Genomic DNA, 22,683 nt, shown 5'->3' with positions numbered 1-22,683 from the left:
GTCTTCTTTTGTTATAGCGTTTTCCAAATGATCATTGAGATGTTTTTTACTTCTGCTATACTCATTTGTCGATTCAAGTTTATGCATATGAATTCTTTAAGAAATAAATTTCAATAAAATAAAGTAACGTTATCAACGAATGCAAATGGTACATTTGGTTGTCATTATTGTTATTACCTCACTATTTTGGTTTCTGTTTAAGTAACTACATTACTGAACATATGTAAATATTGGAAGTGAAAGCGAATTTAAGTTGGTTTTTTTAAATTAAATTTTTATGCTTCAAATGAGTTCTTTGCTTGTAAGTCTCAGCAAGAAAATGATTCAAATAAATTTATGACAATAAAGATTGATCTACAACATCCTTAACAATGAAAAGCACATTAACTTAACCATTTCTGTAAGCATTTTTGTGTTTAACTATCACCTCAGACATTAATAACATCATCTTTCTCAATACGTGCACGTTTCTTAGCCGATCTTTTCTGATCATTTCGTACTCGTTCCTCGTTCTCAGCCTCCTCGCCCAGTTCCTCTACTCGCTGTCGTAATTTTTCGGCATCTATACGGAAATCTCGAACACCAATCGAATTGTTCCTAACCTGTACATCTAGTCGATGATCGTGCAAGGCTGAGCACAGCAACAAGAGATTAGCCTTAAACAGATGATTGCAGTGACTTTCGAAGGATTAGATCAACAAATTAGTTCTTCCTGCTTTCAGCAATCCACTTTATATTAGTCGTCTCCATACTATCTTCAATCACAATTTTTGTGTCTGAACAAGGATTCTAAGTAGAATTGATTTAGCAGTATATGGTGATAACACTCAGTGCCAAATCTGCATGCATCACTGCTAATAACCTTCGCAATGAATACAGCTGCTATGAAAACGATTTTTTTCACTATCTTTAACAGTACATATAGTAAAATGCATGTCAAAGATATTCAGCTGGTCCGTGCAAAGTTTACTGTCAGATTTTTTTTTGATAGGTATCAGATTAACAAACCTGATAAAGTTCTCTTGATCGTACATAAGCAACATAAAGCGTTTCATCCTTGTGCGACTTCGATACTTTTCGGTTATGAGTAAGAGACGGTTCCTTTAATAAAATTCAAAGGTGCAAATCCGCTCGAATTTAAGCTATAGTTTATATCGTCAGAGAAAGAAAACGAAATCATGATAATAACATACATCAAGCGGATTCAGTGTTCCTACATTTTCGTCAGCGTTCTCCATAATTCGCAGGATACTGCCATGAGCAAGCGATGCTAATTTGGCTACAGCCATCCACTCAGAAATGTCACTATATTTGTGTGTCTTCAGCATCTTCAATATTCCTTATTTGTTTAACTTTACTTTTCTTCGTGAAAACACTAAAAGAGACCTTTCGAAAACGAAGACTTCCTTCGCTAGCATTATTACTTCCAAAGATTTTTAAAAATAACTTTTGAAAGTATCACCACTTTTAATCAGCTTTCAAATATCATTTTTAAAAAATTTCTTTTTTGAATAAAAAAAAAAAAGAAATTTTTTCTATTGCTATGGAAAAAAGGTTCTTCGCACACGACCATTATATAGGGTATGATGTAATGAGAGAAGAAATATCATTCAAACTGTTAGTGCTTTAGAAAATTGAAACCAACCAATTTAACAACTACATTGAGCACTTCGTATTGCGCAGTTAACAATGCACAAATCGGCTCTTTGGCCACTGCATAATCAATGTGTACTGAGAGCAATAGAAGAACTACATCAGCTAATTTACTGCACAAATCGATTACTTTGACGAGACCAACATCCACTAAAAAACGAAGCTATGAAAAAGATATAATGAAACATCTTGGAAAGTTTCTAAATAACCATTTAGCTGAAATTTAATGAAAAATGCTAACTTGAGGATATGGAAATCTGAGACATCATTTCGGCAGTCAAACGTGCATCTGATAGAGAGGCTGAGCAGGCTGCAGCCAGCATTTCTGCACTTGTTTCCACTGTTAAATCGTTTATAGATGCCAATAAATGAATGCTTTCCTACCAAAATGTATAAAAAATTTTTAATAAGGTAAGAGAAATTATTATAAACCTGAATAATTGCTGTTTCTTAATCAATGAAAACCATAATTTATTAAAAACTCAGAACATACTTTTTCCTTATTGCTCAGGACAGTTATTATTTGAGTGGCGGCACTTCGCAAAAAATTCATATAATTATTATTACAGCTACCAGCTCGTTCGATATACACATAAAGATACCAAATCTCTTTTAGTATGGTTTTATCACCTGAAGCAAAATATCACAAACTTCAAAATATTTGACTGCAATGTTTTAACGAAATTTGACTTTGACCCCAAAATTAAATTTTGCCAAAACTTCACCAATACATGAATTAAAGAAAACTGTTTGAAAAGTATTAGTTAAAGTACTTTAAGAATGCCTGAATTTCCAATATCTTGTGCTTTTGGGCATTTAATTGCTAGTGAATCCAAAAAAATGGATGATGGATTATTCTCAAAACACCTGTACATACTGAGTGAGGTATCCATAAAGGCTTACCTATTTCATTTTTCTCCAATATATTGCGAATAAGCTTTGCACATTTCAGTTGCGCCTTTTCATTTGATACTTGCTTGAACAATGTACGGCAGACTGCAATTAGTGCAAATGCTTGGTGTGTAAAATCTGACACCATCTTCCGTTCCTCGAAGTCCTTATAAGTCTCAAGTAATCGCGGCATCAGATGTAACAAGATGAATCGAATCATCAAAGATGCAGCATTTTCGTGTTCTTTTTGCTCTTCATCTGATTTCTCTAAGATATGCCCTGAACAATATGTAAAAATAAGCACTGTTCAGTGACGCATCTGAATGACGTTTCAGTTGAAAATTGACTGTTAGCTACCTTAGTTATTATTCGATGATTACCGGTTAGATAGATTTATAATCAGTCAATTTGCTGGAAAACAACTTAGTAATTCGAAATTTTAATCATCTCGAAAAATGAAACATAATTCCTGAACAAGCGAAAGTCAACTTCGTTCCACTTATCATAATTATGAAAATGATGGTAGTATAAAATTTATTGAATAACTACTACTTACACATTTCTACAAGGAAACCATCACAACGAAAACCGTATTTTGAGATCATCAAAGAAATTACATTGGAGAATGACACAACGGCTTTTGTACATTTGTTATTCCATAATTCAAACGAAGCTGATTCATGAACAAAACTTCCACCTACGTATACAAGAAGCATAGTCCTGTAAATATGGTAATATGAACCAATCAATTCCATACTTTTGAAAACAGTTCAAAAAAAAAAAAAGTTATAGACAAATAAACCTTGAAAAAGAAGAAAGTGCGATAAAAGGCACGCGAATATTACTCTTGTATATGTCAATGGAAATGCGCTGCGCCCAATCTAACGCCCATACAAACATATTTTCACGAAGAAGTTGCAAGCATTCTTCGTTTATATCGATATCTTCTTCATTAATCTTTCTAAATAAATTTGTTCAAGGAACGGAATCTTACAAGTGAACAAATTTATTTAACTATTTTTCTTGAATGATAAATCTCAATTTATCTCACAACACATGAAAAAAACACAAAAATACAACTTTTATGTCATATGTTGCTACATAAGAATGTCATCAGTCATATCAGCATCACATATTGCTATGGACAAATATGAAGCAGCTCGAAGATCCACTAATATCACCTGTCAAATATTTCAGCGCATTTCGTAGCACTGACTTACAACACCATTTATGAGTACTTGCATCAATTCAAAAAAAGCTTACGACGTTGACCATCTAATTTATCACTTGAATAAGCTTTTAGTTATTGATTGTATGGTATTCATAGACTAACATGCACTGGCATCTTAATGTGCTTCAGACTGACAAATATTGCCTTCTCTCATAACTTATTATCATGTTTAATCTTTGAGAAGGATAAAACTAGAAAAAACTGATAAGATCATAAACTCACTTTAGAAATTATGCTATCAATTATTGTTAGCAAATTACGAAAAATAGAAACTTGAAGCTAACTGAATAAATCGTGAAATTATGCTTGTTATGGACTGCAAATAGGGTGTAGTAGACGAATAAGAAACAGTGATTTTCTCTCCCTTGCTCTCTTTCTTTTTTGCCGATTTTTCTTTCAGAATTTCGTTTATCTCCTCACGTCTGCGCAACAATGCCAGCACTTTTTCCGCTTCTTCCCTCCTATAAAAAAACAATAAATGAAGTAAATGCTTTTACTTGCATTCTACAACTGATAATTAAGCATCTATACCTGGTAAGCACAGAGCTTATATTCCACATATGTTCGATAAGAGCATCGTAGAGGGAAACCATCAGTGAGGCGAAGCTTAGATTCGTTCGACCAGCAACAGAAAATGAAAAATCCGATAGCTTATCCAACTACAAAGAAAAAGCTTCTGCGCTATTTAAGATAGAAACCACAGACTTCATTCTTGTTCACAATAATCGAGAGTAATAATAAAAGTTTAAATTTCAAAATTAAAAACTACGGCATAATAATATCAACCTGTAGATCGTGCACATCCTGCTCTATAGCAAATTCAGTAAGTTTATCCAATTCGGATATGGCTTGGCATACTTTTGCATCTTTGCCGCATACAACTTGAGTCGATGTGTTTCGTAAACCATATATCGATATACGCGTCAGTAAGCTTACAGCCTGTAATTATACAAAATACCAAAACATTATCTATATAACTAAAGAAGAATTAAAACCGCATGAGTTATATAATTATGAATATGCATAATGACCTGGACTAAATCAGACAAAGGTTCCAGTAAGATAGTAGAAGATTTCGAAGATTCAATGTAGGTAGAACGAGATATTTGCTTTAGAGTTGCAAGATGTGTTACCAGAAGATCCAAAGTCGGATACACCAAATTCTGATTAGCAGATGCTGCTTCAACAATACCTCTGAAAATATAAATATGGTTTCAGGAAAGACAGAGAAAGCTTGTGACACTGTATGCTCACATAACTTTACTGGAATAAACTGGTCAATTGAAGTAACATATCACATTGCATATTAAGCGCACTTCAGATCTAACTAAGTCTAACAGATCTAATATATATATATATCAATGAAGTTGCGCTAATAACACAAAAACATGCCTGTATAACATGCTTTTAATGTTTGCAGGCTGCGAAAAGGTTCGCTTCAAGATTCCAATAATTTCTAATGAAAGCTCAGTATTCGTGTTTTTCGTTTCAACACCCATGCTTTGTAGAGCCTAAAATAAAATTTCCAACACAAGCAAAAAAAATTGCAATTTATATTATGTGCGAGCTTTCCTAGAACATACCTGAGTGGAAAAAGTAGCGAAAGATTGACTGTAATAATCACTTTTTACAGCCGAACGCATTGTCGATGATCGTAGGAGAAGAAGCAGTATTGGTAAGACTGTAGCAACCGTTGAATCACATAATACATGTTTTTTCATCCGATTGAGTATAATGGCAATTAACTGCGGTCGTAATATAATAACTGGTAGTAAAGCGCGAACCAGTGAAATAGCAATAGTCTAAAAATAAAATGAAAAAATAAATTTGTTACTACTGTTAATTCTTTTCATATCTCTAGAAATAAAATAAAGCTTTAAAAAAATAAGTAATGCCTTTTCTAGAAGATGAACTTTGAAAAAACACTGGCAAAAAAATCACCTCTTTCAAATCGCATATACTGTCCATCCAGGATCGCAATGATTTCCAGGAATTCAATACATGCACTGTCTGTTTCGATACAATATCAACAATCGTATCTGAAACTGTGATAACCGCAAATGATAGTAATATTTGACTATATAAAAGATTATGGATCTCGAAACAAATGGCACTACACAACGCACAACGATTACTTCCATCTAGATCAAATAATAGTAATACTGAAGGGTCATTTAAATTACTCACACAAAGACAATTACTATCCTACAAAAATTAGAAAAAAACTGAAATACCAATCAAAATAAGTGCAGAGTTTTGTTTAACGCATGTGAACAATATTGTAAGGATTCTTTCTAGTAACTGGCCAATGGATGTTACATTTATACTTGCTAATGAGATCAGTATTGACTTCCCCAGTGATATAGTTCCTGCATTTTCCACAATTCTAAAGCAAGCAATAAACAGCTTTGGTAAAAGAGACGCACAATGGCTAGGATAAATTGAAACTAACAGAACACTTCCGCATCTCATCCATTTTTCAAAAAAAAAAAACTGTTAAAGCCTAAATGTTAACTGGAAATATAAATTCCCAAAAAAGAAGCATGAAAAGACACTTCTTACCGTAAGACGGGAAAACAACATATGAATTGGAACTATCATTCAGTAAAACGATCTCTTTTCTCTTTATCAATTCATTCGCAAGAGAGCAATCATCATGGTTGAACAATGAATTCTTTCACTTGCATGTCTATTATCAAGCGTTTCAATGTAAAACTTTTTATTGCTCTCCTGCTTCATATTTCTGAGGAAAAAAGACTTGCAGAAACGTACAACAAAGTCCGATATCAGTAAATGAAGCAAAAAACGAAAATGAGCTCTCAGAACTATACTTAAAATAAGTTGAACTTGCACATCTATTAAAACATTCTTTACCTGCCATCAGAAAATTTAATTTCAGTATTGCATTTATCTAGCAGCAGCATGAGAGCAACTTGTTCAAGTGTATTGCCGATAACAGAATACCACTTGGTATCACTAACTGCAGCTTCTACAATTGCATCTAAATTGCCTTTCAAAATTCCCACATCACAGTCACCCATAACGTCACGAATCCAAGCACTTCTTTTCAACCGATCACAATATTTCTGTAGTTTGACGACATTCTGCTTCAGCTCTGCCATACTTACCAAACGATATCGTGTTATACTGCATAGCGAAAGTAAGCATATGAGCGCGAATTTACTGCATGACACAAGCTGCCGATTACGCTAAAATCTCATATATAATTTTAAAAGAAAAATATGCATGTAAAAGATAGCTTTTTTCATTTTTCACTGAGTCACCCATGCACTGTTAATAGTATTAAGGCACCGAAAGCTAGATTTATAAAGGAATTTGAATGTTTCCAAAATATTTAACCTTTAATCGAGCAAGGAATAATTTTGAAATGGTGACGCTAGAGTTGAACAGTTCGTGAAGTTGAACCGATAACATGTACAAATCCTCGAATGGAAAATCTGCTTTCGCCAAAAGATGATCACATATCTCAATATTTACAAAGTCTATACAAAGTGCATTGCTTTGTATATTACCAGTTTTTATAATTACTAAATTATGATTGGAATACGAGATGACTCAAAATTGTGTAACATTTCTTTTTCATTTTCAAACAAAATCAAAACGTAGAAAAAACTCGTTACAAAAAAATTACTTGTTCTCCTTTCCAGTTAATCACCTCGGGAAGCACGACAATCAATTTCAAACAGATTTCTGGTGTTGTTTCAATATGCATCATTTCTTCCACAAATAAAATGAGGATGTCATACAAGGAACATTTTCTGCAACATCATATTAAATATGTAATAACATGCATTCTAAAATTAACACCGTTAGAGAATAAACATAAATAAACTAGGTCCATCAAATATGCAATAACATGTATTTTACCTTAACACAACGACGAGCTCTTTAAATGAATTGCAGCTTACAATATCAATTAGTAGTTTCAGCAAAAAGCATACACGATACTCCACACAACCAACAGTATTCTCCTCCCATTCAATAAACTTGTTCTCCGACTTCACTACACACTGAAGAAATATGCTTGTGGCACTTAACCAACTGAAACATCAGTACTCCACTTGAATATTTTATTTCCATTTTTCATGAGTTTTGTCTCGTTTAACAGTTTCTAATGTTATAGTGTGTTTAGAGTTGCGAGAAATATGAAAAAGAACCTTTTTTTCAACATGAATCCGCTCATGAAATTCTCCACAATGTATGCACCAAAAACTTTTATATCATTTCCACTCATTTTATATATCTGAAAAAACTGTTGTAATGATAATATCATTAACGCTCTCCGTTTAATAAATATCATTTAAATATCAGAAAAAAAAACTAAAATTTTTTTCATTGTATCTATTAATTACAAAGTTGTAACCCTTAGCATAGCTTAGAATAACATCAGATATTATGGTCAAATGACCACGGGACCTATAAAAACTATGTAATTTTTTTCTCGTTTCTAAATTTTATTCCTCACTACTCAGCCCGTGTTGGATATCTGTCTTCCATTATTTGATAATACATAAACCTGTTCTTCAAGCACATTGTGTAGTATTATAATGGATTCATATCCAAGATTATCAACTTTCACTACTTCCATAATTAGTAATAGCATTGGTAAAACGTGATCTGTTTCGGCGCTCACATGACTTATGGCAGCATACCAGCTTTTAACAAAATTCGAAAATAGCATTCCTCCATCCTTTCCGCACTGCTGCTTCACAAAATTCGTGAAATTGTGCTGAAAAAAAAATTTTTTTTAAATCCAATCAACAGGCTCCAGGATATCGCCGCCTTTCTCATCGTCTTCTCTCTATTCTTCTCCCTACTTCTCCCAAATAAAAATAAAACGGTTCTAGATAATCTTCCACAATTACTGTCGGAAAACCGAAAAGTTTTTATTACACACTAAGTGTTTAGAATAATGCTAATGATTCATTACTATAAACCAATTCGTTATTCCTTTGCTATATTTCATTTTTTGAAACAGTGAATCCTTTGTCTAAATCTCAAATAGTAAATGTACATCTGTCTTCGTTGTAAATGTTAATCTCTAAGCCAGCTCACTTCTTACATCCATAAAAATCTTCTCTAATGAGTTAATGAAAGAGAAAGCATCGGTGGCAGTCTTCTCTTCCTTCTCTTCAATAGTACTATTTATTCCTTTGCTGTTTCAATTACTCGACTATATATTTGTTGTATCGAATCACATTTATAAATAAAATAAACCATATATAGGTCGGTCTCGCTTGCAGATAAGAAACAAAAGTTCTACAAACTTAAAGTAAGTCAAGTGAAATTAACTAACCTAAATTATCTACTCTTCTGACTAAAAAGTTAATTCAAATTCACGACAATTACCATCAGCTAAAAAAAAGATATTCTAAAACAAATCACCTACCCAACGATGCTCCTCTGACAATTGTGATAGAATCTTGATTATCTGTTGAGCATACTTTTCATTATTTTGAGGGCATCCACTCGCAACATATTTGTCAACCTGAGCACAGAATTGTGTGCAGAAATTTTCATGAGTTCGAATGCATAGGGAACTCTGTGTAGAACTCGTCACATTCGTAGTATCCATGATCCGAAATTAAAAAAAATCAATGAAGGATGAAGATGTGCTCTTTCGGTCCGTACAGAACAGCAAATAACCAAAAACTGTATAGAAACAAGAAAAAAATTATCAACTCGTAACAGTCATTTTAATAATATTATTAAATACTTTAATTTTATCACTATTAAAACACTGATAACTGCTTAATTCAACTAGGCACCAACTAACTTTTCATGTGAAACAGTGACTATTTGATTCACTATTTTACAGGTACGGGAGGAATAATAGCAGATGACACTCGTAGATAATCCCTTCAACCTGTTCATTCAAACAAAAGCTCATATTTCATTTATCGGTATTCTACTGATTGCACGACTTCAACCCCTTCGAGTCCTGATTAAAACACTACACTGAACAATCCTCAGCACTATCCCTTACCGTTCTCACATCTTAACAGATCGAGACAGAAAAGCCCACCCTGTATGCACGAGCCACTCCACCACAATTAACTGCAATGCAAAATGCACTTTTCAAACCTTCCCGCAATTTCCCGTTCGAATTTTCGAGAAGAGCAATGGTAGGATTATGCGCTGCCACGAAAGAATACACACGTAGGCATGACAAGACGAGATAGTGTGCTAGAAGCGGAGACTGCAACACACGTGGTTGGCTATTAGCATTCTGACGACTAGGCCTCCTTGCGAACTGGCCCTTCCTCCAGGGTATTCCCGAGACTTGCTGGGAGTTGTTTTCGCAGCGTCCTTAGAGGGATTACTCGTGACTTCTAGTAGTCTGTGGGTATTCCGGGATGTGAGTAAGAATGATATGCAGTGTCGGAGATGCTCGTCGTTCCTTATTATAGCGTAATCTGATCAGTCCTATCAATTATTTTATTTTTCATGCATTTGCAGACTTGTATGGGTCATCAACAGTTCGATACTACTTCGAAGAGCAAATCACCAGGAACTGAAACTGATATTGCTGTCCAGGTTGAAAGAATGAATTTGAATGGCTTGCGACGAGTAACGCAGGTAGAAAGGTTATCTTGTCATTGATAAATCTTTTCGATCCATTAATACCTCGTTAGCAATCAATTAAGGCTTTTTTCGGACTGTTTTTTGAGTTACTTTTACACTGTTTAATTACCAACAGCTTTAGCCGTTATGATTTCAAAGTGATGTTTTTCCTGGAAAGCACCACGTATCTTTTTCAGGAGCATCAACAATTATTGGAACAAACAAGACGTCATCTACGTGACCACATATCATCACGTATGGGTGAATTACTCCTTTTAGGTCATACTATGCTCAATGAATACTGCGAGTTATGTGCGGTGAGTTTGATACATAGGCAAATAGTAGGAAGTGCTTCTTTCGTTTATGGAATACAGTCATAAAATAAATTGCAGTTGATGCATCCTGGGGTTCTGTTAAGTTTTCACTCTCAAGTTCTATTTTTAGGCTTATATTTTCGGTTGGCAAGCGTTATTGATAAATAGACGTGAAACAATATGCTTCTATGCAGTTTTCATTGCCGTACATGATTTACGTTTTAAAAGAGATCCTAAATATTAATGTTACTGTTATGTGTTTAGCAGAATTCCAGAGTTTGTAGGGTATTTTAATGGAGGATCGCCAAGGAGTTCGCTGTTGTGTTGCTTGTGATTTAGTGAATACAGAGCTTGCAGGAGGACAGAACAACAGAACTACAGTTTCAAATAACGGTACATTCCACATACTTCTTTTTTTCTAAGATCCTTCTCATTAACTAGAAGGAAGTAAATGCGTGAGATATTTTCGGAGTTCTAAACAGTAAATCCTTGGGTCGATTTCAGATGACCAAAATGATATTGCAACCGAGCGCAGCAATATGAGTCAAAGTAGTAGTAATGAAGTTTTTCAACCACCCGCGCAGTTTCCTTCAACGGATTCTCCCGCAGAATCTTTTGTAAGCTAATAATTTGATTTTGTTTTTCTACAAAAAATCTAACAGATGCTCCGATTTTCGATGTAGTTCCTTCATCATTGGTTGTCCTATATGATTTGGATGTTCTACGTCCACTTGTATCTGTTCTCTTTCCCTAAACAGTCGTTTTTTTTAGCACTCGCCAGTTGAAAGAAGTTTCTCGATGCGAACTGTTCGCAGTGAACGACTCACTGTAGATGTTGGCACATCACCAGTATGTTTTCTTTACTAGATCATTTACTACAGTTTGTTGACTATTATAAAAAAATGTGTACATGGAACTCTTTGTCTATTCCAGCATGCTGATTTGCTGGGATCTGGAAATGTTCAGGTTGCGATACAGGCAGTCGACGATAAACTAAAATGGTGTGCAGAACGATTGAAAAGCTGCGAAAATGTGGAGGAAGTAATGAAACTATATGAAGCTATTGATTGTGGCATTGAAATACTAAAACATTTCATGGGCGCTTCGCATTGACTCCGTACAGATTTTTCCCTATTTAAAAGTAAGAATGACGCTAAGGTGTTCACCCGGTTGATATGCAATTTCGCTTAGGTTGTATTTATATATTTATATTGCATCCATCCAAATTTTCATGCCTTTCCTCTAAATAATATATGGAAATAGTGCATGTTTTATATAAATTTGAAGTTCAGTAAAAACGTTCTTATGCAACCTGAAATTATTCTTATTAATTTGTTGGAATCATTGAATTGTAGTTGGGACCGTCCGCATATTAATCATTGTATTATTCACTACAAGGATAGTATGGTTCTTAGTTTGGTGAGTTAGCAGCGTGGCGCAGTGGAAGCGTGCTGGGCCCATAACCCAGAGGTCGGTGGATCGAAACCACTCGCTGCTAGTTCTCCGACTTTTGCTTGTTATAGTTCTTGCTCTTGTTATGTGATAGAGTTTCGGGAATGTTCATAGTAACATGTGTCACTTACTTTAAGATAATCGAAAATCGTAGCAAAACACTGCACATTTTTAAAACATAGCGTGTTTATAGGATGCTCAGTAAGCAGAAAATGAGTGTGTTTCTATTGGGTTTGTATTGAAGTTGTTGTGTTCATTCCGACTTTAAATTTCAGTGCTATTGTATTTTTGGGTCGTACTCATTTGCGTTCCTGCAGTTCCAAAATCCGAACATTTTTCCTCGTTTATTTTTTTCTGACGTTGTTTAGCCTCCTGAACGCCATGTTAACAGTTAATGAGAACTGATAAGTTGATAAAATGATAAGGAAAGTGAGAAGCGAAAAGGGATTTGGTTAAGTATGTTCAGTAATTTTAGAAAGTTCACAGCATTACATGATTCATTCTAAAAAGATTTCAGAAAGAATCTTTCCAAATAGAATGATAATGTTGCGATAGATGAGAAAACAGTAACAAGATAAACAATACATTTACTAAATTATACTACGCATCCGAATTACGCATTTCTAACATTAAAAGGTGTAACTTACTTCCAGATACCGTTTCTCAGCTAATTTATACTCGTACTCTCGCTTAGCACGGTTTTCCGACAGAATAATAAGAATAGCAACCATTGGTGTAAGGATAAGTCCAACGATAGACGGATATGTCCACCAATAATTTCTCTGTAGATGTCAGTTCATTTTATATTCAAACTTTAGCGGAAGTTTCCTATATTCAAACTATGGTTTATGAAATTAACATTCTAATCTGTACTGTTCATCGATAATAGTAAACAGAAACGTAGTTTTACACTAGGAACTATCAGAAAGGAGAAGCATACGCGAATGAAGCCCGCAATATCAGTTCTCTTGAGTGAATCGCAGTTGACGCCTTCGTAACCATCAACGCAATCGCACCGGAAACCACGCACAAAATTACTGTCTGGTGTACAAGTACCCATCATACAAATTTGTAAACCTTCAATACTATAAGCTTAGAATTATGTATCAAAAGTAAAGATGACTAAGAAAACATGAAGTATTTCCCTCAAAACTCATCAATGTTCTTAACAATAATAGACTCCAAAACAACGATGAACTCCTAACTTTCAGTACTTTTTTCTAGTAAAGTGGCAATCAGAAGTTAATTACCACAACTTGTAGGCTTCTCCTGGTTCATTATCTCACCTTGCATTATGCACGGAGATAACTTTTGTTCGCAAAATGTACCACTGAAACCAAGACGGCAGCGGCATCTGAAACACCCACTAAAAATTATTCCTTTAGTTTGGTTTTGACGTGACATTAATAGAAGCAACGTTTGCCATATAAAATTCGTTCATCATTTAAGAATACAGTAAAAATAACCTCCTTACATATAATTAAATTCGTTTTCTGGATCGACAGTGCATTCTGCTCCGTTCTGACATTTGTTTCGATCACATGCATCTGCTTCTTTCTCACAAAATGGGGATAGTAGACCGTGTGGGCATAGACACCTGTTTTGGTCGAACAGAATTATACGAATGTACTTATAGTAGGAAAGCAAGTCTGAGGAGTTTCAAAGGTACAGTGGAGACTAAAAATAAAATTATAAAAAAAATGTGGAAATGTGGACCTGAATCCTCGACGTTTCTCTTCGTCGGAACAAAGCTGTAAATTATTCAGATCAGACGTCTCGCAGGAGTAGCAAAGACCATCGTTCTTGCATACGTGATTGGTACATATACCAAAATCGGTTTTTATGCACTTGACCGCTGAAATTAAATACAGCCAATGGTTGTTTTCTTCGGTTTTTTTTTTTTTATTTAGAATTACATGAAGGAAAAAGGAAGGGAAAGCTACACTAAAATAATTTCAGAAAGATGGTAGAAGTAATATTTTACTGCATTGTTTCGAACAAATCATGCAGATGTAACAAGAACTGTTATTTCGGTAATACAACTTGCAAATATACTGTTGTTGGATCCAGTGAAGTCGGGATCCTGGTTTATCGCACATAGGCAAGTATATCCCAGAGAATACTTTTCACGCTGTTCGATCGGTACCGAAACACATAAACTACCAGGTGAACAGGCATTGTTGTAGCATGGTTCTTCAATATCACATTTTTCTCCGGTCCAACCACCATAACAGCTTCAATTTATATGGCGCTTTATGCGTCTTTGCAGAGCTGGGATGAACCAACTCATAGAATCATTTCAGATGGCAATAAGACTCCGGTGAAATGCTGTGCTAAGAATCATTAAGTTTAAAAAAATGAGAAGAAACATGGAAATCGTACTCACATACGTAGTCGTGCATTGTCTTACCGACACAGGTACCGTGCTCGCCACACTTTTCTTCTGCAAAATATTTGTGTAATGCTACAAAAAAACTTCTAAACTTTTAGTTCTAATCTTACCGGGCGTACGTGGATCATATGTAGTTGCATCGCATGGTGAGTTTACATGTCTTTCACAAAGAATCCCTTCATCTAAACCAACGCATTGACAAACCGGAATTATATAAGATGTTCTGTTATCGTCGTCTGAAACATATTTGTATATGAGAAGATATTGACTGTTAGTTTCTCGAGATGAAAGTGAAGGATAATAAATATCGAAAAAAGGCATTAAGTAGAAAATGCACTTTTTTAGCGTATCAAATAAGAATCTCATAGTTCACAGATCAATTATTCCAACCTTCCTGGAAAGATGGAATAATTGAGAAAATTATTTTCTCCTCTCTTTTTTTGAACAAATTTATTACCAAGACGTCCTTCGGCATTGCACAGACCTCCATTGAGACAAAATCGTGCTGCGGATTCGCATGGCTTGCCGCAAGCTTTAAGAATCTGAATGAATTAGTAGATCAATACTGTTATAGTGTGTATAAATAGTACATACATGTATCTAACTCATATAAGTCACACAAGAATGTGTTTACATGTCTTTCAAGAAATCCTTTATCTTGACGGACCGAAATTACCTATCATATTGTAATATACACTTGCCATACCTCTTCCATATATCCCAACGTCGTATTCTGAGTATATTTGTCCAAGCAATCAATTGCATAATTCTTCGCGTTCTTTCGGCATGGGAAACATTCATCATGGATCCTTTCATTATCGACAACCGTTAATCGTTCGCACTGTTCACCTGAAGTGATCATAGGTACAGTTAACGACGTGTTCATCTCACAAATACCTGACGCATTACACTAATAAAATATAAAGGTTGATGCATCTGTAGGTAAAGTATATGTGTATATTCATTACCTTCAAAATTGATAGCAACTCCATAAATATTACGTGGCGGACAATTACACCTGGCCTTATAGGTCAATTCTCCATCAGTATTGTTCATAACAGGTTCATTCATACAGACACCACCGTTGAAACAGCTATAGTCTTTACATGGTAACACGATTTCACACTGCAATTAAAGGCTGTTTGATTGTGGTGTAAACAGACACTGCATTTGACAAGGAATAATCTCGACAGATAAATTGTTAATTCGGAAATTTCTGGGTTTAGAATCCTTGAAGAAATAATACCATCAAGAATCATTTGATGAAATGAAGAAAAGAAAGATTGAAAAGATGGCTTGCTGGAAGTGTTACATACTCTTTTTCCAGTATGATGTTCTTGGCACTGGCAATCACATTCTGCGGTACCATCCGTAGAATTCATCAATTTGCCTACTCCTTTATGTAAACAATAATCTTGCTCACATTCGCGCAACTCTTCCGAATATTCGCACAATGAACCCGTGAAACCCTGCCGACACCAACACCTAAGTATTGAAAGATTTATTCGAGGTGATTCATGGAATTCATTCAGGAGAAAACAACACGATTCCCGAGGTCGAAAATACATATAATAAACGTACTCATATCGAACCCATTGTATCACTTTTGTATCAGTAAAATTTTGCATATCTTCGTTCTTTTCCATAGTAGTCACAATCTGACGCTTTTGTTGGATACTGTAAGCATACTGAGCATGCTGTTAAAAACAATCTTTCGTTCACTTTCAAAGTATTGGCATCCTTTTATCTTGCTCACAAGGGAGGACGAATAAAGTTATCACTAGAAAGACAGATTTTATCAGCTAATATCTAATTAGGTTTTCCAGCAGTATGACTATTACCTGTAGCACGTCGCATCGTTTTGACACAAATTTTCCTTGCAACTTGTTTGGTTCGCCAAAAATTCGCAGGTTTTTCCATAATAAGTTGGAAGGCACTGACAGTAGTAGCTAAACTGATATAATTTAAGTAACATAACCATAAACTATTCCTCTCAGAAATCCATTACATGTCACGTGAGCTTATCATAAGCTAATAATGCAGATAAGTCAAAAAATACACTAAGCCTAAACTTTATATGAATAATTTGCAGGTAATTTGCACTTATAAATAATGCAACTCAACTAAAACATGTGTAAGATGCAACAGTATTCAACAGGATTACATCAGAATATATAAACGACGGTTTCAGATTTTGTCTCTCCTATTTTGTGGAAATTTGATAATTTGAACTAGAGAAATAGAAGTTTGCCATGAAAGTTGACTGTTAAGCCATCACCGGACTAGCTATTCATTTTCAGTTTAATTTCTCATAATGCTGTATCGCTGCTAATCAAATTTCAAAATTCCGAATTTAAAATCAACCATATAGCTTTATTATGTCATCTTTGTCTTTTCGATAGTAGAATATTAATGAAATTCATCGACGTCTTTTGTACTTAATTTGCTATGAAGAGTAAACACTTTAAGCAACGAAAATCTCTAAATCTTTGGTATTTTGTGAGAATACAATAAATCCAGTCAGCTCTAAAATCTATTTCATATATGAACTCTATACTTTAGTTTAGGCTTTATAATGAACTACAGATATTCATGAATGTAAGAAAAGACAAAATCGATGGATTTTGGAAAAAAAAATCTTACGCTCCTTTTTTTGATACGCATGTACCACCATTTTGACAAAGCTGTGTGATTTTGCATGGATCAAAATTTGTCTCTAAATCGCCTGTTTGTTGCCGTCGATATTTTGCATCCGGTATATAAGGTATTTTCGGGAGAGTGTGAAATCGTCTCATCAGTGACACGCTACGATCTAACTCTGTAACCAATTTTGGATTTGTTAATGTGTTTAAAAATTCATTTCCAAATATAATCATCTAATTTTTAAAATAGCTGGCTATTATCAGAAATTTACGTACTTCCTTCAGATGGCTTTTTTCTTCGTTTTGCTTGAAATTCGAATCTAGTAGATATGAAATGAATTACAATACCTAAAAAAATTTTTTGGGAGCTGATTCTTGAGGGCGTTTTGATATCTTCTTGTAATGATCATCCATATTTATCATTCGGTCCCAAAAAGTATAAATGACGAAAAAATAATGATGTACTGAGATGATCCAACACTTACAAGAGAGAGGAAAAATAAGTCAAAAAAATGAGTTCAAAACTGAATCGTTTTGTGCTTTCTGCGTAAGCATATTAGCTAACATTAATATTTGGATGAAAAAAAAGAAAAGTTGCATAACGAACAATGAAAGGCTGCACTTTTTCGAAATTACCGAAACATAGAGACAAAAGGAAACGGAAAAATTAAATTACATAGCAGAAGAAGTCGGAACAGACTGATCTCGGTCATCCTTCGTTCCGTAACTGGAAAATTCCGGAAATTTTTGTCAGAAATATGGATCTGGAAAAATATGGAAATATGGATTCAAAATATTATTCTTCTAATTTTCCACAACTTGCTGAACAATTTAACGACTATATTCAATTAACATCCAGTAATTACCACAGTTATTATATATCTTCACGGACAATCAATTATGCGAATAATGGACAAATCAGAAAGTTCTTTTGACTTTCCGATAAATCTCACTGTATGCTTAAACCGATCACTGAAGCTAATCGAACAAGTCTTCAATTTATGAATTGTAATAAAGCGAGCACAGATCTCAACATAGCTTTGATTGTTCAATTCTTTTTTAATACTACTACTGGATCATCTATGATATATTTTGTAATTATATAATTATTCATCCACCCATTAAGACAATTCAATTTCTTTCCTCTCTATTTCCACAGATTTATGACTGTTGCATTGTGGGGCCGACATTCTTGGACGTCATCTGATTTTATGCTGTGAGTTGAGTTTGAGTGCATGTTGGGGTGGCTAGCTGTGCTGGAAGGTGATTTGTGGTTAACTGTGTTCAACTGAGCATTTCAGACGAAAGTCGCCTAGAGCATGCCATTCAACGAAAAGATGCATCCCAGAAATCCATACAAGGATAAGCCACCGGATTTTAGTTTGCTTGCTGATAAATTCGTTGAGTTTCGATCACACTGCTATATTGGTTCGAATGGAAAGGTAAGATTTATCATAATAGCATAACATTATTTTATTAGCATATATAGCATTATCATTAGCGTACTTTTGAAGTCACTGGAAATCTTATATTATTGATATTATTGCGGTTTGTAAGTGCATTTCATCCATAGCTTTTTTCATTGATCATTCCTGGTTACTGCATAATTTTTTGTAAGCATTTGGTCCTTGTTATGAACTGCGAAGACTATCACTTTCAGCTCAAAATGAATTTCCGCGACACGAATGCTGTACGGATTTTAGCTCGAACTCTGCTACTTAGTGATTTTGGACTAGATGTTGATATACCTACTGATTGTCTCGCACCACGTATACCACAACGCCTTAATTATATTCTTGTCATTGATGATTTATTGAAAACAAATGGCATTGCCGAGGATGTTGTCGGCATTGATATTGGTAAATATTTTTTAAACAGTCCGAAAAGAGTTTAATGTTCTAACTATGACGTTTTGTATTGATTGTTTTTGATAAACATGAGGTTAGACTATGAAAATTAGTGCATGACTTTGAGGAGGCATCTGAAAGACTTCTGGCTGACTTTTCGAAGCACCAGTTATTCCCTATCATATATTCTAGAGAACTATTTTCTATCTTCCCAGAATTTTTCACTGTATTATTCTATCTTAGCTTTTCAATCAAAAAATTGTAGGCAGTATATAAATAGGAGCAGTTGTGGGTTTTCCGATATTCCTTATCATCAAGTCATGCTTGTCACTTTATTTCCATCCTATTGTAATTGATTTCAGCAGTGTCATTCCAAAACAAAGTTAATCATGTTTATTTACAGCTTTTGCAAAAGAAATTTGTGATAGTTTATTGTTTACTAAATTCGATTGAATCTTGTCATTTATTTTGTTAAAAATTTAGGGACGGGTGCATCGTGTGTATATGCATTATTGGGTGCGAAACAGTTTGGCTGGAGATTTCTGGCAACCGATGCAGATCCTTTCGCGGTTGAGGTATGCAATATCATAAAAGCAGTTTGCAAATTCAGGTACATTGATTTGATGATGGATTTTTTATTCTTCTTAGATTGCAAATCGAAATGTGCAGAAAAATGGCATGAGCGAGCGAATTGAAGTTGTGCGAGTACCAGCGGGCTGTATGATTAAGGTAGTAGTTTTATTTAGTTTAATATTTTGTATCGAAATTGCGCATGACTTGAAAGTTGGACTTTTCAGGATGTTATTCGTTCTCATCCAGAAGTCGAATTCACATTCTGCATGTGCAATCCTCCGTTTTATGAATATGATGAGTTTGAAGAGGCATGTGCTTTTTGCTTACATTAAGTTCTTAGCGAATTTTGGTGAATGAATAAGACTTTTTTTTTGCAGAAGTTCAGATACTTGGGAAATAATGTGTTGATAAATGTCGGTAGTGAATCGAATTGCACCGATCGTCCTGCACCTCACTCAGCTACTGTTGCTCGAAGTAACGAATTAGCCGTTACGGTATAGGTTTGCATGCTATTTAGAAAAATTTCGTTTAATTATGTGAAGAGCTTGGTTCAGTTGTGCTTAGCAAAATTATATTGAAATTGATTCACTACCATTATATCTTTAATCTTCAGCGCAATGCTTTCACTTCTTGCAGAAAACTGGAAACTCAAACTGAGGGTTGAAGACTGAAAAATCATAATAAACGATTATTTTAATTTTTAATACTGTGGTTAAAAAGCATCACTGTTGAAATAGATTGTGTTTCAGGGTGGCGAAGTTGCATTTGTTTCTCGTCTAATTGAAGATAGCTTCGTTTTGCAAAACACCGTGAAGTAAGTTATCATCACTGTATCTTCCAATGTATTTTTTTTTTGCTAGCGTTTTCAAACAGTGCTTTTTTTATAGGTTGTATACATCAATGGTTGGTAAGAAATCAAGTCTTGTTGAGCTACGAAAGAAATTAGGACGTTGTTTGAATGTTCGTTCAACAGTGACTACATTATATCAAGGGAAAACGCATCGCTGGGTGCTTGCTTGGACTTTCGAAGCCCGAATAAAACTGGATAAAGTTAGATTTGCTCAGATCCTTCTTGATTATATAGTAGTGCATTTTCAGGCTTGTAATATTCTATGAATTTTTAGTTAGCGAAATGTTCACCACCATTGGAGCTTTATTTGCCACAAGTTTTAGAAGGCAAAGAAAGTTCATTTGCTTGGATAAGAAAAATACTTGGTTTGCTGGAGGTATGTTCTCTTATTTTGAGTTCATATTTGGCTTCCTTTATTTAGGAATCGTTGCACTAAGGGGATGAAATCGTAGAGTTATTATAGATAAATAGAATCAAGTTATGACATCATTTGTTATTGACTGGAATATTGAAAAGAAATAAGATGATTCCAGTGTTTTTGTAGGTATCTTGTGAAAAACAAGATAGCAATAGCTTTTTATGTGAAGCTGTCAAGAATACTTGGTCACAGCAACGGCAAAAACGCCGTGCAGAAAAAATGTCGGGTGTTTGTCCATCTTTGAATAAACGATATTGTCCCGGTCGAATTGATGTTGGTTGCACAGTTAATTTGGGTAACGGTGATGGCAGAGACAGTTATTGCAATGCTGGAAATTTCATAGATTGCATAGTATTTAACGGATGTGGAAAAAATAAAAATACACGTGATGTATCCATACAAGTTAGTTTCAAGCCTTTCACATCGATTGTTTATTTTTGCAATGTTTATTCTTAACAAATATAAGTTTTTAATTTTCAGACTTACATGCCACTGGATAATAAATTTCAACCATTAATTCGTTTTCGCTTAGTGATATATCCTTCCGAACATTGCTTGAAATTATACTGGTTGGAGGGATCGCGTCACTGTTTGCATCAAATATGGCAATTTTGCAGAAATCAGCTTGCCAAACTAGAAAATTCAATCCAGCCTTCTTCGTCCTAAATTTCCGCCTTAGACTTTCATGTTTGGTCGTTGAAAAAAATACTGACTGTGCAACATATTTCTGATTATCTCACTTGACCATATTTTTGTGGTCACAATCAAAAAGCTGAAATCGGAAAAATAATTTTCTCCTCTGCCTTGAATGTTGCCTAAACACTCTTTTTTCATAAAGCTAAACATGTGTACACTGTCTTTCATAAATTTGTTATATAAATTTTGCTAGTTTGGTATGTTTTGTTGACTTTGTATTATCTATGGACTGTTATTTGGTATTCATGGGAGCAATTGGATGCCATTTTGCTTTTTCTAATTATTATGTATGACTTTAAAATCTTGATTTAAACATTTAACGATTTACTGTTTATTTGGTTCATTTAGAATGTTGATTATTTCTGAACTATCTAATGATAAGGAAGAAGAAGTGCAAAGATATCATCGTTTGTTGTAAAGCTGTTGTTTTGCTTATGATTATATACTCCTATTAATGAGGTGGAAATATTTTGCGTATTGTACGGGTTTTGTTTTTATATGGTGCCATTTTTCTAGAAAAAAATTGTTCAACCATTGTTTACTTTATCGATTCGGGTAAATAATTTTTCATTTTTTTGTAATATTGCTGTGGTTCTCGAGTAGTTTTAAAGTTGTCGACCAAGTACTTATGTGTGTTTGGTGAATGTTTCCTCATTTCCTGAAGAAGTCCCTCACAGAGATTAATGGCTCTGCTAATTAAATTATTCAAGTTTGAAGTTCCTCTGTACTTTCTAATGCGCTGTATTATTAGCTCAACGAAACAATGCGATGGAAAGTATATGAAATTGAAATTTGACTACTTTGATATCACGCAGGCAGTGAACAGTAGATCTTTCTGTACTTGCATGCTAGTCATTAGCATTAAGTTATAATATTACCGAAAAAGAAAGATTCACTTGTGATATGGAAAACGTAAGCATAACTTAACTATGGTTGCTAATGACTTGTGGTTTTTTGCTATAGTTTTCTGGCAGCCAAAAGATTACAACGATAGGTATTTCTTGTCCAAGAAAGTTGTCGTTGTTTGTAACATATTGTATCATCTCCAATTACAATAAATGCAGTCGATATCGGTATAGCTCTACTGCCAATACAGAGTTGCAGTGACGTTTGAAATAATCGAGTTGGAGAATAAACAT

The 22,683-nt window shown here is 34.4% G+C and overlaps 4 protein-coding genes and 1 non-coding gene across 8 annotated transcripts; 3 read left to right on the top strand and 2 right to left on the bottom strand.

Annotated features, from left to right (window-relative positions):
• Window positions 1–428: 428 nt before the first annotated feature.
• Bma-fnci-1 (Uncharacterized protein) lies at window positions 429–9,371 on the bottom strand (the record flags this gene model as incomplete). Its single annotated transcript, XM_001900405.2, has 24 exons — window positions 429–656; window positions 1,009–1,101; window positions 1,194–1,328; window positions 1,646–1,803; window positions 1,895–2,033; window positions 2,147–2,283; window positions 2,557–2,823; window positions 3,101–3,264; window positions 3,347–3,505; window positions 4,060–4,236; window positions 4,307–4,434; window positions 4,562–4,714; window positions 4,807–4,969; window positions 5,177–5,286; window positions 5,359–5,577; window positions 5,717–5,814; window positions 6,010–6,161; window positions 6,650–6,984; window positions 7,136–7,261; window positions 7,428–7,554; window positions 7,664–7,837; window positions 7,954–8,039; window positions 8,313–8,525; window positions 9,186–9,371. 24 exons carry the CDS (start codon window positions 9,369–9,371, stop codon window positions 429–431), a joined length of 3,927 nt encoding a protein of 1,308 aa, XP_001900440.2.
• A 590-nt stretch (window positions 9,372–9,961) lies between these two features.
• Bm6443 (Uncharacterized protein) lies at window positions 9,962–11,787 on the top strand (the record flags this gene model as incomplete). The annotated part of the gene is made up of 7 exons (XM_043077031.1): window positions 9,962–10,009; window positions 10,256–10,375; window positions 10,558–10,677; window positions 10,959–11,067; window positions 11,179–11,291; window positions 11,446–11,523; window positions 11,608–11,787. 7 exons carry the CDS (start codon window positions 9,962–9,964, stop codon window positions 11,785–11,787), a joined length of 768 nt encoding a protein of 255 aa, XP_042932965.1.
• A 313-nt stretch (window positions 11,788–12,100) lies between these two features.
• On the top strand, window positions 12,101–12,172 carry Bm14636. Its single transcript has one exon. It is a non-coding gene; the product is annotated as a tRNA-Met (tRNA).
• A 218-nt stretch (window positions 12,173–12,390) lies between these two features.
• On the bottom strand, window positions 12,391–17,313 carry Bma-spe-9 (Uncharacterized protein; the record flags this gene model as incomplete). 4 transcript variants are annotated; one of them, XM_043077028.1, is made up of 16 exons in its annotated part: window positions 12,391–12,498; window positions 12,774–12,908; window positions 13,067–13,203; window positions 13,377–13,480; window positions 13,601–13,723; window positions 13,843–13,981; window positions 14,182–14,360; window positions 14,509–14,569; window positions 14,629–14,754; window positions 14,976–15,060; window positions 15,225–15,367; window positions 15,487–15,643; window positions 15,835–16,003; window positions 16,100–16,195; window positions 16,360–16,467; window positions 17,162–17,313. In XM_043077028.1, the coding sequence occupies 16 exons, from the start codon at window positions 17,311–17,313 to the stop codon at window positions 12,391–12,393; spliced, it is 2,022 nt and encodes a 673-aa protein (XP_042932962.1). The 4 variants fall into 4 exon arrangements, with proteins under 4 accessions (XP_042932962.1, XP_042932961.1, XP_042932964.1 ...); XM_043077027.1 differs by having other exon boundaries at window positions 13,413–13,480; XM_043077030.1 differs by lacking the exons at window positions 16,100–16,195; window positions 16,360–16,467; window positions 17,162–17,313 and having other exon boundaries at window positions 15,835–15,900.
• A 1,166-nt stretch (window positions 17,314–18,479) lies between these two features.
• Bma-mett-10 (Uncharacterized protein) lies at window positions 18,480–21,514 on the top strand (the record flags this gene model as incomplete). Its single annotated transcript, XM_043077026.1, has 11 exons — window positions 18,480–18,602; window positions 18,821–19,019; window positions 19,491–19,582; window positions 19,656–19,736; window positions 19,805–19,888; window positions 19,958–20,074; window positions 20,330–20,394; window positions 20,468–20,630; window positions 20,705–20,806; window positions 20,975–21,250; window positions 21,329–21,514. 11 exons carry the CDS (start codon window positions 18,480–18,482, stop codon window positions 21,512–21,514), a joined length of 1,488 nt encoding a protein of 495 aa, XP_042932960.1.
• Between the last annotated feature and the right edge of the window lie 1,169 nt (window positions 21,515–22,683).

The sequence above is a fragment of the Brugia malayi genome, assembly GCF_000002995.4.
Source record: "Brugia malayi strain FR3 genome assembly, contig: Bm_v4_Chr1_scaffold_001, whole genome shotgun sequence".
In the NCBI taxonomy this organism is placed as follows: domain Eukaryota; kingdom Metazoa; phylum Nematoda; class Chromadorea; order Rhabditida; family Onchocercidae; genus Brugia; species Brugia malayi.
Note: the sequence above shows the minus strand (reverse complement) of the source record. Positions and strands in the feature narration are given on the sequence as shown.